Below are 19965 nucleotides of genomic sequence, written 5' to 3' on the forward strand. Positions count from 1 at the left end.
AGTGAAGGATTCAATAACGAGAGGTCATGCTTTCAAGGTGAGAGGTGGAAAGTTTAAGGGGGATACACGTGGCATGTACTTCACACAGAGGGTGGTGGGTGTTTGGAACGCGTTGCCAGCAGAGGTGGTAGAGGCAGGCACGGTAGATTCATTTAAGATGTGTCTGGACAGATGCATAAGTAGGTGGGGAGCAGAGGGATACAGATACTTAGGAATTGACCGACAGATTTAGATAGTAGATTTGGATTGGCTCAGGCTTGGAGGGCTGAAGGGCCTGTTCCTGGGCTGTAAATTTTCTTTGTTCTATAAATCTTATCTCTTATAATTCTTTCCAAAACCTTTCCTACAACAGAACCTTGGTGGGTGGGATTAAGGAAAACCCTAAGGTATTCTACACTTACATGAGGAACAAGAGGGCAGCCAGAGTGAGGGTGGGACTGATCAGGGAGAGTGGAAGGAACTTATATCTGGAGTCGGAGGAGGTAGGGGAGGTCCTTCATGCATACTTTGTTTCAGTATTCACTACTGAGAGGAACCTTGTCATTTCTGAGGACGATGTGAAACAGACTGATAAACTTGAACAGCTTGATGTTAAGAAGGAGAATGTGCTGAAAATTTTGAAAAACATGAGGATAGATAAGTCCCCTGGGCCAGACGGGATATACCCGAGGTTACTACAGGAAGCGAGGGAAGAGATTGCTGCACCTTTGGCGATGGACTTTGCATCCTCACAATTACAGACCAGAAAGTCTTACATCGGTGAGGGGCAAACAATTAGGGAGGATTCTGACAGACAGGATTTATGATTAGAGATAGTCTGCATAGCTTTGTGAAGGGCAGATCATGCCTCACAAACCTTATTGAATTCTTTGAGGATATGACAAAACACATTGATGAAGGTAGAGCAGTGGCTACGGTGTACATGGATTTTAGCAAGGTGTTTGGTAAGGTTCCCCACGGTAGGCTCATTCAGAACGTAAGAAGGCATGGGATACAGGGTACAGAACTGGCTGGCCTATGGAAGACAGAGGGTGGTCATAGATGGAAAGAATTCAGCCTGGAGCTCGGTAACCAGTGGTGTTCCACAGGGATCGGTTCTGGGAGCTCTGCTGTTTGTGTTTTTACGACTGACTTGGATGAGGAAGTGGAAGGGTGAGTTAGTAAGTTTGCCAATGACACGATGGTTGGTGGAGTTGTGGATAGTGTGGAGGGCTGTTGTAGGTTGCAATGGGACATTGACAGGATGCAGAGCTGGACTGAGAAGTGGCAGATGGAGTTCAACCTGAAAAAGTGTGGAGTGATTTATTTTGAAAGGTTAAATTTGAATGCAGAATACAGGGTTAAAGGCAGGATTCTTGGCATTATGGAGGAACAGAGGGATCTTGGAATCCATGTCCATAGATCCCTCAAAGTTGACACCCAAGTTGATAGAGTTGTTAAGAAGGCGGACGGTGTGTTGGCTTTCATTATCGGGGGATTGAGTTTAAGTGCTGCGAGGTTATGCTGCAGCTCTATGGAGTGCTGGTTAGACCACACTTGGAATATTGTGTTCCGTTCTGGTTGTCTCATTGTAGGAAGGATGTGGAAGTTTTAGAGAGGGTGCAGAGGAGGTTTACCAGGATGCTGCCTGGACTGGAGGGCACGTCTTATGAAGAGGAGTTGAGGGAGCTAGGGCTTTTCTCATTGGAGTGAAGGAGGATGAGAGGTGACTTGATAGAGGTGTACAAGATGTTGAGAGGCAGAGATAGAGTGGATAGCCAGAGACTTTTTCCCAGGGCAGAAATGGCTATCACAAAGGGGTGTCATTTTAATGTGTTTGTTGGAAAGTTTAAGGGAGATGTCAGAGGGAGGTTCTTTACACAGAGAGTGGTGGGTGTGTGGAATGCACTGCCAGCAGTGGTAGTAGAGTCAGAGACATTAGGGACATTTAAGTGACTCTTGGATAGGCACATGGATGATAGTACAATGAAGGCCATGTAGGTTAGTTTGATCTTAGAGCAGGATGAAAGGTCAGCACAGCATCAAGGGCCGAAGTTGTTGAAATACGGCAGTGAGTGAACAGAGTTCCAACTGCAGGCCACACACGCAAAGCAACCAGGCAGAACCGTTTTAAATCTCATTGACCTGACCACTGCTCTGCAACAGGATTTTCTGAGTGAGATCTAGCAGCATCTGGAGAGCAAGGAAAATTAATGTTTCAGAACTGAAACTGAAATTAACATTTTGTTCAGAACCTAGGATATCCGAAACGTTAACTCTGATTTCTCTCCACAGATGCTGCCAGACCTGCTGAGCTTTTCCGGCAGCTTTTCCTTTTATGTTTCTAATTTACAGCATCTGTTGTTCCTTCAGTTTTTTTCTCTGGACGAATAGTCTTGTGATAATACCACTGGCCATCACTGGCCGAAACTGAGTGAGATTGAGATTTCCTGAATCGAAGGCAAACATTGCCACTCAGCCTGGAGTCAATGTCCCCTGAAATAGCCTGGCTTCCACTGCATTGGTTAGGGCTCCACTGGTTTTTCTAAAGTAGTAAATGCTACCTTGTACTTCCTCCCCTGTGTGAGGGTAGTTAGGAGACATGGGTTGGTCAGACCAGGTAAGGACAGTGATTTCCTTCCCCAAAGGGCATTAAAGAAACAAATTAGTTTTTAAAAGCAATTAGTTTTTAAAAGCATATACCATCGGAGGAAATTTCCATTCCAGATCTCATTCAATTCAAATTTCACCATCCAGCACGGAAACAGACCCTTCGGTCCAACCAGCCGATGCTGTACATAATCCCAAACTAAACTGTTCCCAGCTGCCTGCTCCTGGCCCATAGCCCTCCAAACGTTTCCTGTTCATGGACTCATCCAAATGTCCATGAATTGTAACTGTCCCCACATCCATCACTTCGTCAGGAAGGTCATTCCACACACAAACCACTGTCTGTGCATAAAAAAATTACCCCTAGTGTTCTTTAAAAATCTTTCTCTTCTCATCTTGAAACTACTCCCCCCCCGCCCCATAACTGCCCCCACCCCCCCCGAGACTTGAAATTCCCCACCCTAGGGAAAAGATACTGAACTTACCTATACCCCTCATGGTTTTATAAACCTCTACAAGGTCAGCTCTCAGCCTCCCACGCTAAGGTGCGAGGATTCCCAGCCTATCCAGCTAACGCATTGGCACGGGGTTTCTGGATTACCCATCAAGTGACATTACCAGCCGAGTGAGGGGCACAGGGAGAGGCAGGTTCTGTCATGATACTGCAGCACCTCCTGGCTGCACCCTCAGGTTACTGAAGATGACCAAAGTCAGTGGATGGTGCTGATTAAGAGGGAGTGAATGATGAAACAGGAAATTCTGGTTCCTTTTCGAGCTCATTGAAATGAGTTTGCAAGAAGGATAAGTATGAGAGAGCCACCTGCCTCACCCCATGGTCTGAACAGAGCGACTTGGCGATAACAAGCTCTGCAGATGCTGGAGAGTCAGAGTCGATAAAGTGTGGGGCTGGAAAAGCACAGCAGGTCAGGCAGCATCCAAGGAGCAGGAGACCCAATGTCTCAGGCAGGACCCTTCATCAGGACTCCAGTTTCCTGCTCCTCTGATGCTGCCTGACCTGCTGTGCTTTTCCAGCCCCACACTTTATCGACTCTGAGCAAATAGACAGCAAAGTGGGGCTGAAGCACGTGTGGGATCATTCTCTGTAAATGTATCTGTTCCGAGAGGCACTAAGACCAGGGGGCAATTCAACAAACAGCACCAGCAATCCTTCCCCAACTCAACTCTGATGGTGGGGGAATCAGTGATACAGGGATGAAATGGAGGGACAGGGAGTGTAAAGGGGAATTGTGCACAGGATGGGGAAGGGGATAGGAGGGGACAAGGAGTTGGAAGGAGAAAGGGGTCAGAGCAGTGACCACAAAAGCAGCTATTTCAGTTTCAGTGATCGGAACCCTGCCCATTTGCTCTCCTATTACTGACATTCTTTGTTTAAAACTGAAAATTTCTGCAATTTTCTTTCCAACGTTCGAAATCTCTATTTTCCGTCTCTCCTGCTAATGCCAAGCTGGAGGGGAAATGTCACTCTGGGGCAGCGCTGGAGTTACACAAGTTAAAGGCTTTAAATGAAGGGAAAAAAAACTGCAAAAGTTTTCAGTTTTACGCAAAGTGCATGTTAATTTTGGGAGGAAATGGGCAGGGTTCCTGTCACTGCAACTGAAATAGCTGCTTCTGTGGTCACTTCTCTGCTACTGTTCCCCAGAACAAACTGCTGAGTTTACACTCACTCAGGGTTGAACTGTGAACAAAAGTGCACAGTTCCACCCAACGCTGAATAATGTTAACACTGCTCAGGGAGGGGGTCATCACGGTCTGACCTCACACCACAAACACACACCAAGGAACCTGACTCCCACGCACTGGCTCCAACTTTACCACCATCGACTGTCAAGGACAACAGCGACATCTTAATGTGGCAGTGACCCCTCCTCTCACCCACCTCCTAACTGCAACACTATGAGAAAGGAGGCCAATTCAATTGCTGCCCTGCTCAGTTAAGACAATCCCATGGCCATCATAAAACACTCGATTGGAGATACACAGAACCCTGAAGGCGCTCACGCTTTATGGGCGTCCAACATCAGATCACGTTCCATTCACAGAGCAATGGGCAATGCAGCATGAAAGGAGGGCTTCACTGTCAGAGGGTCAGTGCTGAGGGTGTGCTGCACTGTCGGAGGGTCAGTGCTGAGGGAGTGCAGCACTGAGGGAGTGCTGTACTGTCGGAGGGTCAGTGCTGAGGGAGTGCAGCACTGTTAGAGGGTCAGTGCTGAGGGAGTGCCGTACTGTCGGAGGGTCAGTGCTGAGGGAGTGCAGCACTGTCGGAGGGTCAGTGCTGAGGGAGTGCAGAATTGTCGGAGGGTCAGTGCTGAAGGAGTGCCACAATGTCAGAGGGTCAGTGTTGACAAACAGCTGCACTGTCAGAGGTTTCGGGCTGAGGGAGCGGCGCATTGTCAGAGGGTCAGTGCTGAGGGAGTGCCGCACTGTCGAAGGGTCAGTACTGATGGTGCCCCACACTGTCAGAGAGTCAGTGCTAAGGGAGTGCTCCCCTGTCAAAGGGTCGGCACTAAGGGAGTGCTGCACTATCAGAGGGTCAGTACTAAGGGTATGCCGCACAGTCGGAGGGTCAGTGCTGAGGGAGTGTCGTACTGTCGGAGGGTCAGTGCTGAAGGAGTGCCACAATGTCAGAGGGTCAGTGTTGACGAACAGCCGCACTGTCAGAGGTTTCGGGCTGAGGGAGCAGCGCATTGTCAGACGGTCAGTACTGAGGGAGTGCCGCAATGTCGGATTAGATTAGATTAGATTACTTACAGTGTGGAAACAGGCCCTTCGGCCCAACAAGTCCACACTGACCCGCCGAAGCGCAACCACCCATACCTCTACATTTACCCCTTACCTAACACTACGGGCAATTTAGCATGGCCAATTCACCTGACCCGCACATCTTTGGATTGTGGGAGGAAACCGGAGCACCCGGAGGAAACCCACACAGACACGGGGAGAATGTGCAAACTCCACACAGTCAGTCGCCTGAGTCAGGAATTGAACCCGGTTCTCAGGCGCTGTGAGACAGCAGTGCTAACCACTGTGCCACCGTGCCGCCCATTGTCGGAGGGTCAGTACTGAGGGAGTGCCATACCATCAGAGGGTCAGTGCTGAAGTAGGGCCGCACTGTCGGAGGGTCAGTGCTGAGGGAGTGCCACATTATCAGAGGGTCAGTGCTGAGAGAGTGCCGTACTGTCAGAGGGTCAGTGCTGAGGAAGTGCTTCACTGTCGGAGGGTCAGTGCTGAGGGTGGGCCGCACTGTCGGAGAGTCAGTGCTGAGGGAGTGCCGCAATGTCGGAGGGTCAGTGCTGAGGGAGTGCTTCACTGTCGGAGGGTCAGTACAGAAGGAGTGCCACGCTGTCAGAGGTTCAGTGCTGAGGGAACACCGCGCTGTCGGAGGGTCACTGCTGAGGGAGTGCCGCACTGTCATAGGGTCAGTGCTGAGGGAGTGCCGCACTGTCGGAGGATCAGTACTGATGGTGCCCCACACTGTCAGAGAGTCAGTTCCGAAGGAGTGCTACATTGTCGAAGGGTCAGTGCTGCACTATCAGAGGGTCAGTGCTGAGGTAGGGCCGCACTGTCAGAGGGTCAGTACTGAGGGAGTGCCGCACTGTCGGAGGGTTGGTGCTGAAGGAGTACCGCAATGTTGGAGGGTCAGTGCTGAGGGAGTGCTTCACTGTTGGAGAGTCAGTGCTGAGGGTGGGCTGCACAGTACTGAGGGAGCGCTGCACTGTCAGAGGGTCAGTGCTGAGGGAACACCTCGCTGTCGGAGGGTCACTGCTGAGTGAGCGCCGCACTGTCATAGGGTCAGTGCTGAGGGAGTGGGCACTGTTGGAGGGTCAGTACTGAGGGAGTGCCGCACTGTCGGAGGGTCAGTGTTGAGTGAGTGCCGCACTGTCGGAGGGTCAGTACTGAGGGAGTGGGCACTGTCGGAGGGTCAGTGCTGAGTGAGCGCCGCACTGTCGGAGGGTCAGTACTGAGGGAGTGGGCACTGTCGGAGGGTCAGTGCTGAGTGAGCGCCGCACTGTCATAAGGTCAGTGCTGAGGGAGTGGGCACTGTCGAAGGGTCAGTACTGAGGGAGCGCTGCACTGTCATAGGGTCAGTGCTGAGGGAACACCGTGCTGTCGGAGGGTCACTGCTGAGTGAGCGCCGCACTGTCATAGGTTCACTGCTGAGGGAGTGGGCACTGTCAGAGGGTTAGTGCTGAGGGAGTGCCGCACTGTTGGAGGGTCAGTACTGAGGGAGTGCTGCACTGTCAGAGGGTCAGTGCTGAGGGAGTGCTGCACTGTCGGAGAGTCAGTGCTGAGGGAGTGCTGCACTGTTGGATGGTCAGTGCTGAGGGAGTGCTGCACTGTCGGAGGGTCAGTACTGAGGGAGTGCTGCACTGTCGGAGGGTCAGTACTGAGGGAGTGCTGCACTGTCGGAGGGTCAGTACTGAGGGAGTGCTGCACTGTTGGATGGTCAGTGCTAATGGAGTGCTGGCACTCCAAGTTAGCATATTATTCAAGTTGATGCACCAAAGTCTGGTGAGGTTTAGTTGAAACGATGATTGGCGGGGGATGGTGGAGCAGGCTGAGGGAACCGTTCCTTACCCAATTACAGCTCAGCTGGGCAAGGCTGGCAGCAGGACGTTGCCTGGAGGCCACTCAGTTTATTCCATGTGCTCCCTCTCCCACAACTTTCAAATCCAAAGGGGGTAAAACCTCTCACCCAACATCATCAATAACAAATAAATGAGACGCTTTTAGAAAAAAAACATATTTATTTTAGTGAGAATCCAAACAGCATCGCCACATCTCAAATCAGGCGAATGTTCAATTAGCTTCCAGTTCTGACATGTACATTCATTCAGGTGACAGCGATAACATGTGGAAAACCCGGGGGTGCTGAGTGAGAGTCGAGCAGACACACACATTACTGCCTGGGAGCCTGACATCTTTGGCTGGTTTATGGTTTCTGGTGCGGAAATCCTCTGACAGAATAAACTGCTCAGCTCATTCTCCTGTTCCTGGAATTCCTTTACTGCGAGATCAGAGTGAAGCCAGACAGATCTTTGGAAAGCCTGGCTGGAAGGGCTTCCCCATCTTGTGTTCTTCAGAACTCGACTGGTCATTTCTTTGGGGTCTATGCAGCTTCAGCGTTTTACTGACTGATGGCATCAGACAGTCCTTACCTCTTTTGCCCCAACCCCCTCCCATTCCCAATCCTAGCTAGCTGGGCTCATATCTCAAAGCTTATTGGTACATAGTGAGTGCTGTGTCCTTGGGTTCTGGTTGGACTAATGGAATTCGGAATCCAACAAAGTAACCACCCTGTCCTTCCCTCAGCCAGGCTGCTGCAGCTCCCTCAGGTGTGGTCAGCTCCTCTTTCTAACTCCCACAAACCAGTCGGGTCCCACTTGGCCCTGACACATAGCACTCCACCGGCACTTTGAGAGATCCAGGAACTCACTGACACAAAGCATCGAGTGCGCAGCTGCATTTCAAGAAGCGCACACACTGCCAAAAACAGCAGGCAGCATGCAGGCTTTAGTGATCCTCAGGAGTTACCCCAGGTCACTGTAGGAGGCTAAATCTCAGCTTTCCTACACTCTCTTACCTTTACAACACAACGGGACTTTCAAAACACAAGTTATTGTGCTTAAGATAAAAAGAGACAACTGTTAAAGAATGCGTGAAAGGGAGGTTTTCACGATAAAACATACCATAGACTGAGAGCACCTCCCAAACACACAGCCACTTCCATTTAGAAAGACAAGGGAAGCAGATACATGGGAACACCACCCCCTGCAAGTTCCCCTCCAAGCCGCTCACCACCCTGACTTGGGAATACATCACCGTTCCTTCAGTGTCACTGGGTCAGAATCCTGGCATTCCCTCCCTCAGGGCATTGTGGGTCAACTCTTAGCAGGTGGACTGCAGCAGTTCAAGAAGGTAGATCACCCCCACCTTCTCAAGGATTAACTAGGGACGGGCAATAAATGCTGGGCCCAGCCAGTGAAGCCCAGGTCCCACAAATGAATTAAAAGTCAATACTATATTGGAACATGAATTCCCTCTGCACTCTGTCCAATAGGGACCTATGGGATGTTGCAATGGTCTGAGTTAATTGTGTCTCAGATGTTAACCTGATAATTGCACCAGTTCCCCATAAAGTCCCCCTCTATTCCTGGGAGCTATTAACTGGGACGAGTTGACGTTTTCATTCTCTGCATTAGCCAGTGTGACAGCATGTTCCCAGAAACAGTGTTCCAATTCCAGACCCTTCAGCAGCTCCTGCAGTGACACAACAAGGACATTCTGTTCCAGGTAAGAAGACAAAAACAATTATGGTGATTGGAATTTCACATTGGATTGGACAGCAGGAGTTAGGACTGTTCCTAGGCCCTACTCGCTTCCCCCAGCCCAGGTGGGAGGGGGAAACAGTCGAGCATTGGGATTTTACTTGGTCTCTCCTCCTCCCCTGCTTGGGACTGATATTGGCAGTGTACAGGCCATTGTAGGGGTTGGACTAACCCAAGGGCTTTCAGTTTAGGAAGAGCAGCACAGGGCAGGTCACTGACAGGCAGCTTTGGTGGGTACATGGGTGAAAATGTGTTGCTGGTTAAAGCACAGCAGGTTAGGCAGCATCCAAGGAACAGGAAATTCGACGTTTCGGGCATAAGCCCTTCATCAGGAAATTGATGAGTACATGCCCAACCACATACTTGCCCAGAAATGTCATTGAAAAATACCCTCGGTCTTCACCCTCACCTGAGGCCCAACAATTGTGCTCCCACGTCCCAGACAGGACGGGAATGTGAGACCAAACTGAAGGATCTGCAACCACACAAGTGCAGTGTGAGGACAGCTGAGCTGAGAGGCTGGACAACGCTGTCAATGCACAGTCTGACTGCTGTCAGAGGGGCTGGTCAGAGGGCATCACCCAACACAACTGCAATGGGGCGAGAGAGGGGTGAATGAGGGGGTCGATCCCCATTCACCTGGATGGTTTGTGAGCTACAGTTGGAGATGGTGTAAAAATCAGACTGAGCATTGTTCCAGAAGAGGAACATACCCAGTTATTGCTGCAGAGTCAGACAGCGGAGTGGACTCGATGGACTGAATGGCCTTACTTCCGCTCCTATGTCTTATAGTGGAGTTACACAATGGCCTGCTTCCACCAGATGGATATATCACAGTGAACAAGGTGAAAAGACACAACTTTCTACATTTTCTCAAGTTGGAATAATCCAATCTGAAGCTCAGAAACATAGGGTAGAAAGCCTCATACTTTGATCCAGGATTTTCCATTCCAAAATCGCTAACCTTCCTCAAGCCCACATCACCATCACTTATTTTCTCAGTTATTCAGAGTCACTCATTTACAAGCCTGGGTCCAATCACAGCTGCCTCTGTTTTCCTTGTATCTTAGAAACAGGTTCTCCTGGAGAATGTGGTGTGTAAGGATTCCTCATAAACCACCAATCACCTGACCATTGGCAAGAGAAGCACAAGCTGCTGATCATTCTCTGATCGCAACAGGAGCAGACAGCAGCAACATTCAGTCATGCTTCCTGGTGCTATCAGCTAGCTATCAATCTCAGTATTTACAGAGAAGAATACTTGGCAATGAGCTAAACTACACAGGAAGACAAACTTTCACCAAATCTTACCATCTCCAGATCTCTTTAGTCACTCCCAAATTAAGCATTTCAAACACGACGTGCATTCTTGGGTTGAGTTTGGTTAAAACTCCAGCACCACCACTAACTACCATCTGCCACAGATTATTGTGATTATTAACAACTTGGGCATCACTGTTCCCATATGTACACGGAATCGCTTGGATTAAAGTCATCGGTAGCCCCTCCACCCCTCCACAAAAGCACCTTTCTCCCCTGGAAAATGGTTACCAGCTTTACTTAATTAATGCCCTCATCAGTGCCCCAGCCTCCCCCAGCCTCAATAACTTGCTGTCCCGTGTTGGATTTTAATGAATCAGTTTCTTGCTTGTTTTAGTGGTGGACTTTGTTCCTGTCTGGTGCATCTGCTGTCTGAATCAATGGAGTTGTCATCAGTTTGGGACTGGTTTGGCTTGTCCTGTCCGAACCCTGGCCTGGTCCACAGCATCTAGAAGGTTCTTGGAGTCTACGGCCAGAGTGTGGGCAGCTGTTAACATCTGCTTCTTACACTCCTCACTCAGCGAGGTCACCACATTCTGCTGGGCCAGTTTCATCTTGTTTATCAGCTCAGCTAGGTCTTTGTTCAGGAGCCTCTGTGTCCCCTCGATCTGAACAGAAACAAAATGAAGAAACCCTGGTTACAGCCCACCTGCAGCACTGTCAGCAGATCTGGGAGGGAGCACATCAGCTGACAGGAACAATGCCTGGACTCCGGGGGTTAGATTACGAGCAGCGATCAGATACGTCAGGCCTGCTTTAGGTCTCTCATTCAAGAGGACATTGGAGAGTTAGCTGGATGGAAATGATGTGTGAGGGGTTGGGGGAAAGGCCGGAGATTGGCTGGGGAATGATGCTTAATGGAAGAGTTGCAGCAAGTTCAATGGGCTGAATGGCCTCCTTCTGAGTTACAAGGGATTCAGAGCTCTGAGCAGCCAGCGATTACATGGACTTCAGTGTCAGTACATAGGAATGGTGAAGTGTATTATAATCGTTATTCCATTTTAATTCAGCATTTCTACTAACATCCCATCCACCACTTCCCTGTTCTTGCTGAATTGCTTGCTTCTGTTATTTTATGTGGTTTTTGTATTTCTTACCCTGATTGATTCATTCATTTATGATTTTCTCTGTAAAGTACACTGTAACTCAACCTTCAGACAGGGAGAGTCTTCAACCAAATAACATGGTGATTTCAATTCGTGTGTTATTTTAGCAACACGTGATTACATTCAGTAATGTAGGAGGAAAGGCTTCTGATCATTCATAGGAAATGATCCAATCTTGCTGAGGGTGCAGATGGGATTTACTGGACTGGTCATGGAGCCAGAATCAGACCCTTCGGTCCAACCAGTCCATGCCGAACATAATCCCAAACTAAATTAGCCCCACCTGCCCATATCCCTCCAACTCTTTCCTACCCATATACTTATCCAAATCTCTTTTAAATGTTGTAACTGTGCCCTCATCTACCACGTCCTCAGGGAGTTCATTCCACATGTGAACCACCTTTTGTGTAAAACAAAATTGCCCCTCACGTCCTTTTAAAATCTTTCTCCTCTCACCTTAAAAATATACCCCCAGTTTTGAAATCCCCCACGCTGGGGAAATGATACCTGCCATTCAATTTATCTATGCCCCTCATGATTTTATAAACCTCCATAAAGTCACCCCCCTAGTCCCCTACATTCCAGTGAGAGTCCTCCCAACCTATCCAGCCTTGCCTCATAACTCTAACCCTCCAGTTTCAACAACATCCCGGTGAATGTTTTCTGAACCTCAGTCTAAAGGAGCAGGGATTTGGAGAAGTGGGAGGCTGGGAGGGCTCTCCTTCCAGCTGAGGGGCAATCTGATTGAGGGGGATTAAAAAAAACTTCTCAACTTTTCCACTCTCTCACCTGGACGCTGTCACCAGGAATCTTTCTCAACTCCTTATCAAAATCTTCACCAGAAAAGCTGTTAAAAACCTCAACTAAGTTTCCTTTCAGTTGAGTGTGAACTATTCCACACTGACCTCTGTTGGAAATGCAGAATTTTAAGAAAACCTCCCTCAGAAATTAAGCTGATGACAGCTAAACCACATGTCTTTCGAAATAGCGAGGTCTGCTGACTAAGGAATGCACTTTGAAGAGAATCCTGCTCCTAAAAAGTAGCGGGTCGGTGACTGGGGCAGATGGTAATAAAATGAGCTGGGACTCACCTCTGTGCGGGATGTTGCAGGTAGCGATGGCAACAGCTCATCTACACTGCCAGTCAATTTTCGAAGGTTGACTCCCACCGTCTAGAATGTAGAGAATGGTTATGGTGTTACAAGCACTATTGGAAATCATCAGAATGAATGTGTGGTGTAAACAATTGATGCAGTAGCTGCAGCCGTAACAGTTCATTGGTTTGATTTCCCAGTCACAGGACACTGGAATCATAGAGGCCAGGTTAAAGTACGTATTGTTTCCCCGAGCCTATCATTTGTCTACATGATTTCAGATTCTTAAGATCAGACAGTAAAGGCAGACCTCGAACACACTGCCAGTGCCACTCTGATTTTCAACTGCCCTGTACATTCCAATGGAAATTCTAGAGTCAGAAAACAGGAGAAGGCCATTCAGCCCCACCTGTCTGTGCATCCTCAGAATAAGACATGTACCCTGTACTACACCCTGCTCTGTTACCCTGCATATTCTTCCTTTCCAGATAAATATCCACATCCCTCTGTAATGCCTCCACACTGACAGGCCAATGAATTCCTGAGCCCAACCACTCGCTGCAATTTTTACTTGTTTTGCCAATTGCCTTAAAGCTGTGCCCTGTGGTTCACAATTCTCCCACCAATGGGAACAGTCTGTGCAGGCCGTGTGGGAGTTTGAACAGCTTGGTCAGTCTCCCTCTCGGTCCTTCTTGGAGACGACTATCCCAACCTCTCCAATCTATCCATGTGATGGGACTTTCTCATTCCTGGAACCCCCTCTGCAGTCCCCCCCACCCTCAGTGCAGTCGCTGCTGTCAGAAGGTGTGGCGCCCACAGGTATAAACACTCCAGCTGGGGCCTAACCAGGGTCTTATATGAGTTTCACATCCAGTGAAGGAGGGTCACTGGACTTGAAGGGTAACCTCTGCTTTCTTGGACACTCTCTGGGTGGTCAGAAACCTGTTGATCTTCCAGCTGAATGAGTTGACCCCGACTGAGTGTTGCAGGCCGGCATGTTCCAAGGTCCAGGACTACGTGTTGAGGGACGTGCTGAAGCTTGGGGCAGCAGCCATCAAGGCGCGGTGGGGAAAGACCACCGTGTAACGTCCCCCTGCCTAAACACAGGGGGCCCACCCCAGCTAAATATATAGAACATACATAGAACATAGAACAGTACAGCACAGAACAGGCCCTTCAGCCCACGATGTTGTGCCGACCACTGATCCTCATGGATGCACCCTCAAATGTCTGTGACCATATGCATGTCCAGGAGTCTCTTAAATGTCCCCAGTGACCTTGCTTCCACAACTGCTGCTGGCAACGCATTCCATGCTCTCACAACTCTCTGTGTAAAGAACCCGCCTCTCACATCCCCTCTATACTTTCCTCCAACCAGCTTAAAACTATGACCCCTCGTGTTTGTCATTTCTGCCCTGGGAAATAGTCTCTGGCTATCGACTCTATCTATGCCTCTTGTATACCTCAATTAGGTCCCCTCTCCTCCTCCTTTTCTCCAATGAAAAAAGTCCAAGCTCAGTCAACCTCTCTTCATAAGATAAACCCTCCAGTCCAGGCAGCATCCTGGTAAACCTCCTCTGAACCCTCTCCAAAGCATCCACATCTTTCCTATAATAGGACGACCAGAACTGGACGCAGTATTCCAAGTGCGGTCTAACCAAAGTTTTATAGAGCTGCAACAAGATCACACGACTCTTAAACTCAATCCCCCTGTTAATGAAAGCCAAAACACCATATGCTTTCTTAACAACCCTGTCCACTTGGGTGGCCATTTTAAGGGATCTATGTACCTGCACACCAAGATCCCTCTGTTCCTCCACACTGCCAAGAATCCTATCCTGAATCCTGTACTCAGCTTCCAAAATGCATCACCTCCCATTTATCCAGGTTGAACTCCATGGATATGGATAGTATATGGATCCATATGGTCGTAATCGTACAGACCTGTACATATGAATGATTACTCTGTCTCTGTATACCAAGGAATGGAATGTTTACAGATGTATGGCATGATCATCAAAATATTTTATGAATAAAGTATATTTTTGAAATAAAACAACCTCTGCTTTCTCTCCACAGGTCCTGCTGAACTGATAGAATTCCTCTCGTGTGGAAGCAGGCCCTTCAACCCTTCGAGTCCACATCAAGGCTCCAAAGGCCATCCCACACTATCCGTGTAACCCTGCATTTCCCCATGGCCAATCCACCAAACCTGCACATCTTTGTGACTGTGGGAGGAAACCAGAGCACACCCATGGGGAGAACAAGTAAATTCCACACAGAGTGTCGCCCGAGGCAGGAATCGAACCTGGGTCCCTGGCGCTGGGGGGGCAGCAGTGCTAACCACTGGGCCACCGTGCTGCCTGTGTTTTTCCAGCAATTTCTGTTTCGGTCTCTGCTCTTATACTCTGTGCCTCTGTTAATAAAACCCAAGATACTGTCTGCTTTAGACATGACTCTTGCCTCCACCCACCTTTAATGGTCTGTGCACAGACACAGCCAGGTCACTGAGCTCCTGCACCCCTTTAGAACTGTACCCTTTGTTTTACATTCTCTCTGTTCTTCCTGCCAAAGTATATCCCTTTGCACTGACGTTTATATTCCTCTGCGATTTATCATTTGTTCACCCGCTGCCCTAAGTGAGTGTGAAACTGCACACTGACAGGGGGATTCCTGAATCTAAATAGCAACAAAATTGGTTTCAACAGTGCTGGGAGAAATCACAGACAGAAATTAGACGCAAATGGAGGAAATAAAATCTCCCCCCAATGGAAATGGTTCCTGTCACCTACACTGAGCAATGGGTGAAATCCCCCATTCTCTTAGCAGCGGATGGAATTCCAGTCTTGCTCAGAAAGGAACTTGTTAAAGATGACTGCAAATAATCTGGAATGCATTTGTTCATGTGGAAGTGAAACTGACAACTCTACATGATGTGATCAGCAAGTATTGTTGGGTGTTTGGTGAAACTTTAAGGTGATTCAGGGAAACAAGGCAGATGGGTTCAGAGAAACAGCAGGCTGCCTTACTGGCAAAGACATAGCAGGCCCTGTGCTCAGCAGCAGAGAACCGAAAGGAGGTGGAGGTCAGTGTCACATAGATTAAAGGAAGGCAGACAGGTGGAGTGAGATTATGTGGGGTTTATAAACCATCATAAATCAGATACTAGATTGTAACCGTGAGAAACTAAGCTCACACACTTCTATAATTTCAGTCTGAGACAAAATCTGAATCAGTAGTGTCCTTTATTTTACTCTTGCACGAGGGTGTGATGTCCACTGTCTACAAGGCAAGAGACACACACACTGAATTCAACGAATACTCGATATTTATATAATTTGTTTTTTTTAATTTCATTGCTCCCCCCCGTTTCCATCCCCCACTTCCCTAAGCCCGGCACCCATTACTCCTGTTTATCTCTTGTCTTATCCGGCCTTGTCTGTAACAAAATGCTTATTTCTGGCCTCACAAGGCCGTTTGACCTCACCCTGCTGTGGGTTATTGTTAGGCATATCCTTTCCTTACCATTATCTACTCCCTCCATCTGTGCCTTCCCTACCATACTGATCCTTAAGACCCTTTTAATTGGGGTTTGTTCCTGTGTTTCTGTAAAAGTGGTAAACAGATGTTTATACCTTCTGTTTGTACAGGCGTATCAAGCTTAACTGTCTCCCCTCACAGCATCTTATCTAGTCGCCTGTAATATCTACCATTGTTTTGCAGTCCCGTTTCTTTCTTGCATACAATTTTAGCTAATACAAAAACAATTATGTATTTCCTCCACATAGTTTCCATTCTTGTTGACTCAGCTCTTGGCTGAAACAATTACACACTGGTGCGAGTTCATTTACTTTGTATAAGTCATTATAATTGCAGAAGTAACACTACTTTCCCTATATCCCACATAACCACCTCATAATTATCAAATGAAAGCCAAAAGCATTGCAGATGCTGCAATTCAGAGACAAAAACAGAAATTGCTGGAAAGCTCAGCAGGTCTGGCAGCATCTGTGGAGAGAAATCAGAGTTAATGCTTTAGTTCCAGTGACCCTTTCTGAGAATGTTCTGCCAAACCTGCTGAGTTTTCCCAGCAATTTCTGTTATTGTTTCTGTTGTTAATAATTATTGATGATGAAGTAGTCACCAAGTTGTCAGGAGGTTAATGCTTTTTAAGTGAAATCTGACACACGTCTTTCTGCAACTTGAGGGAAACAACAAGTCAAAGTGCTATTTGTTGACAGAAGCTGATGTTGGTATTTCTTCATTGTCCGGGATTTGACAACTGGGAAAGAGGTTGAAACGATAGGAGGTGGGCCATACCCTCAGAATATCTCTGGTGAATTATTACAGTAAATTCACACCAGATTTGTTACTCCCACCACATCTCCTGAACAAACTCTTGTGACATTCTATGGTTCTGGCCAATACAGTGTGAGAAAGTATCAGGTTATATGAAAGGAAATTGGATAATGGTACACAGTGTCCAGAAACAATCCAGTTAAAAAAAATCACACAATACCAAGTTATAGCCCAGCAGGTTTATTTGGAAGCACTAGCTTTCAGAGCGCCATTCCTTCATTAGGTAGCTAGTCACTGAGGAGCAGCACTCTGAAAGCTAGTTGACCTGTTGGACTTTAACCTGGTGTTGTGGCATTTTAAACTTTGTCCACCCCAGTCCAATACCAGCACCTTCACATCACAGAGACGATCCAGTCAGCATGTGATGCCCTTCCACACGGACTGGCTACGGACCAGGTCTTCCTTGGGAGAATGAGTTGTCAGGCAACTGAAGTTCTTGAAAAGGTGCAGTTACTCTGATCAAATTCCATACAATTGATACACACCTCTTATTGCCGAGACAGTTACAAATCAAACTGACCTCTAATAGATTTCCCAATCCTAAGGGGATTCAAACAAGTTGAGAGGAATTTGGATCACTGAGTGACGCAGGGGGTTAGGTAAATAAATGTTGGCTCCTAGCCAGCGATATCCTCATCCCATGATTGAGTAGTAAAACAAGTCATTCAGGAGAAGGAAGTCTGATAGCACACTCTTGTGGCCATTTGTGTATTTATGCTGTCTTTCAGTGATCCCGGGAATAAGCCACTTTTTGAGTTGGCGTTTGATTTTCCACATGCTAGTCCCTGTCTTGCATTTGTCCTGCAATGACGTCACACAGGCAGGTGACATTTCAGAAACAAGGTAAGAGTTTCAGGGTCAGTTTTATTGTTATCTGATTTTAATTTTGATGAAAGCATCATTTCCAAATTGAATTTTTACAGCTGAAAACAAAACATGCTGGAAATCACAGCACCCATGGAGAGAGAGCAAGCTAAGTGGGCAGCATGGTGGTACTGCTGTCTCACAGCGCCAGGGACCCGGGTTCAATTCCCACCTCAGGCGACTGACTGTGTGGAGTTTGCACGTTCTCCCCGTGTCTGCGTGGGTTTCCTCTGGGTGCTCCGGTTTCCTCCCACAGTCCAAAAAAAATGTGCAAGGTTAGGTGAATTGGCCATGCTAAATTACCCGTAGTGTTAGGTGAAGGGGTAAATGTAGGGGAATGGATCTGGGTGGGTTGCTCTTCGGCGGGTCGCTGTGGACTTGTTGGGCCGAAGGGCCTGTTTCCATACTGTAAGTAATCGAAATCTAATGTTTCCAGTCTGGATGAATCTTTATTATTAATCTAGACTTGAAATGTTAGCTTGCTCTCTTTCCTCGGATGCTGCCTGACCCGCTGTGATCTACAGCATTTGTTGTTTTAGGACAGAATTTGCTTCTATCCTGAATTTTTACAACTGTCTTTGGTGGGATTTGAGCTGATGTCCTCTGGATGATGATTCCAGAATTACAACCATGACACGACTCGATTTGACTAAAACCCTGAGGGTCAGAGCCTGAAGTAGCACGATATTTATTAACATAATCCCCGACGTGAGACACAACCCAACACATTAATAACCACGAAGCTTCTTTCACTCAATGATTGATGTTGACCTCTGACCAGGATGATTGACAGTTTCAGACCCACACACTGGCAGAGTCTTGCAGATGGGATCAAATTAAACTCCGTCTGCCTGCTGCACTGGATGGAAAACGTGCCCTGGCACTACTATAGGATCTTGCTGTGCTTTTTCTTTGTTTTACGATGGCTTCAAGACGGGGCCCATCGCCCCCTGCCCAAGGTTAACCAAGCTTACCTTCACTAGGTTGATGTACTCTTCACAGGGGAGCTGATAGACCTGGTTCTTCAGGTGGAGCACCGATTTAACCAGCTCCATGACCTGAGGGTAGATGGTGTCATTCGAGCGGTCCAGGTTGGCCGTGGGAGCTGCTTGTATTGGCTGGATGTGTGGAAAAGGAGCATCATCAGGTGCTGAAGCTGACACAGAAAGGTTTCATTCACTGTTTAGGAACGGCATCCTCTGAAATGGGAGCACGCTGATGGTGAATTTAGATACCTTTCAGCATGCTCATGGGAACAGGAGCAGGAGTAGGCCATTCAGCCCCTCAGGCCCGCTCTGCCATTCAATACGCTCACAGCCGATCTGCTGTAACAATTCTATTTCTCCCTCCGCACTATCCCCAGATTGCTTCAGTATCGGGAAAAGATCAACTTGTTTTCGAGGGAGTATTGCAGAGATTCACTCAGAGTCAAACAGCCCAGAAACAGACCCTTCGGTCCAACCAGTCCATGCTGACCACAATCCCAAACTGAACGGTTCCCACCTGCCTGTGCGTGGCCATATCCTTCCCTCCCTTTCCTATTCATGTGCCTATCCAGATCATTTAAATGTTGTAACTGTATCTGCATCCACCAGTTCCTCTAGCAGTACACTCCAAACACAAACAAACACCTCTCTGTGTAAAGAGTTGTTCTTCATAACCTTTTTAAAACTTTCCCCTCTCGCCTTAGAAATATGCCCCCTGGTTTTGAACTCCCCCACCCCAGGGAAAAAGACCCTTGGCTATTCACCTTATCTGTTTCCCGTATGATTTTATAAACCCCCTATAAGGTCACTTCTCAACCTCCTACACTGCAGTGAAGGAAGTCCCAGCCTATCCAGTCTCTCCTCACATCTCAAACTCACCATTCCTGGCAACATCCTGGTCAATCTCTTTTGAACCCTCTCCAGTTTAATCATATCCTTCCCACGGCAGGGTGACCAGAACTGGACCCAGTCTGGGTGGGTGCTGGAACAGGCTCAGGCGACTGAGTGCCTAACTTGCTCTGTGGTTTCAGAAGAGGCTTGGTCTCAGTGCAGCTGAATGCTCAACAAATTGGGCAAGACTTTCAGAATTGGCATCAATTCATGGAGAACACTCTCAAATAATTTCACAAGGCAAGCTGGACAAGGGGAAGTGTATAATGCCACAAAGTTGGAGTGCCATCTGTTCAGAGAGCCCATAGGATTCCCCTCAGCGTTGTATACTCGGATATGCAGTGCTAGAGACTGGCTGGTATATTGAAGATTTGGTGGTGAGGAGTGTTACAGAACGCACACGGTAACC

At 47.9% G+C, this 19965-nt stretch overlaps 1 protein-coding gene across 2 annotated transcripts in view; it reads right to left on the reverse strand.

Annotated features, from left to right (window-relative positions):
* Window positions 1-7335: 7335 nt before the first annotated feature.
* ptk2ba (protein tyrosine kinase 2 beta, a) overlaps window positions 7336-19965 on the reverse strand; it is a 156554-nt gene continuing 143924 nt past the window's right edge. For both annotated transcript variants that reach the window (XM_060831190.1, XM_060831189.1), the window contains 3 exons: window positions 18654-18797; window positions 12454-12534; window positions 7336-10864 (listed from right to left, as the gene is read on the reverse strand). In XM_060831190.1, the coding sequence (XP_060687173.1) occupies window positions 10649-10864; window positions 12454-12534; window positions 18654-18797 (441 nt within the window). In that variant the 3' untranslated portion in view covers window positions 7336-10648. The remainder of the gene's footprint in view (window positions 10865-12453; window positions 12535-18653; window positions 18798-19965) is intronic.

The sequence above is a fragment of the Hemiscyllium ocellatum genome, chromosome 10 (genome assembly GCF_020745735.1).
Source record: "Hemiscyllium ocellatum isolate sHemOce1 chromosome 10, sHemOce1.pat.X.cur, whole genome shotgun sequence".
In the NCBI taxonomy this organism is placed as follows: domain Eukaryota; kingdom Metazoa; phylum Chordata; class Chondrichthyes; order Orectolobiformes; family Hemiscylliidae; genus Hemiscyllium; species Hemiscyllium ocellatum.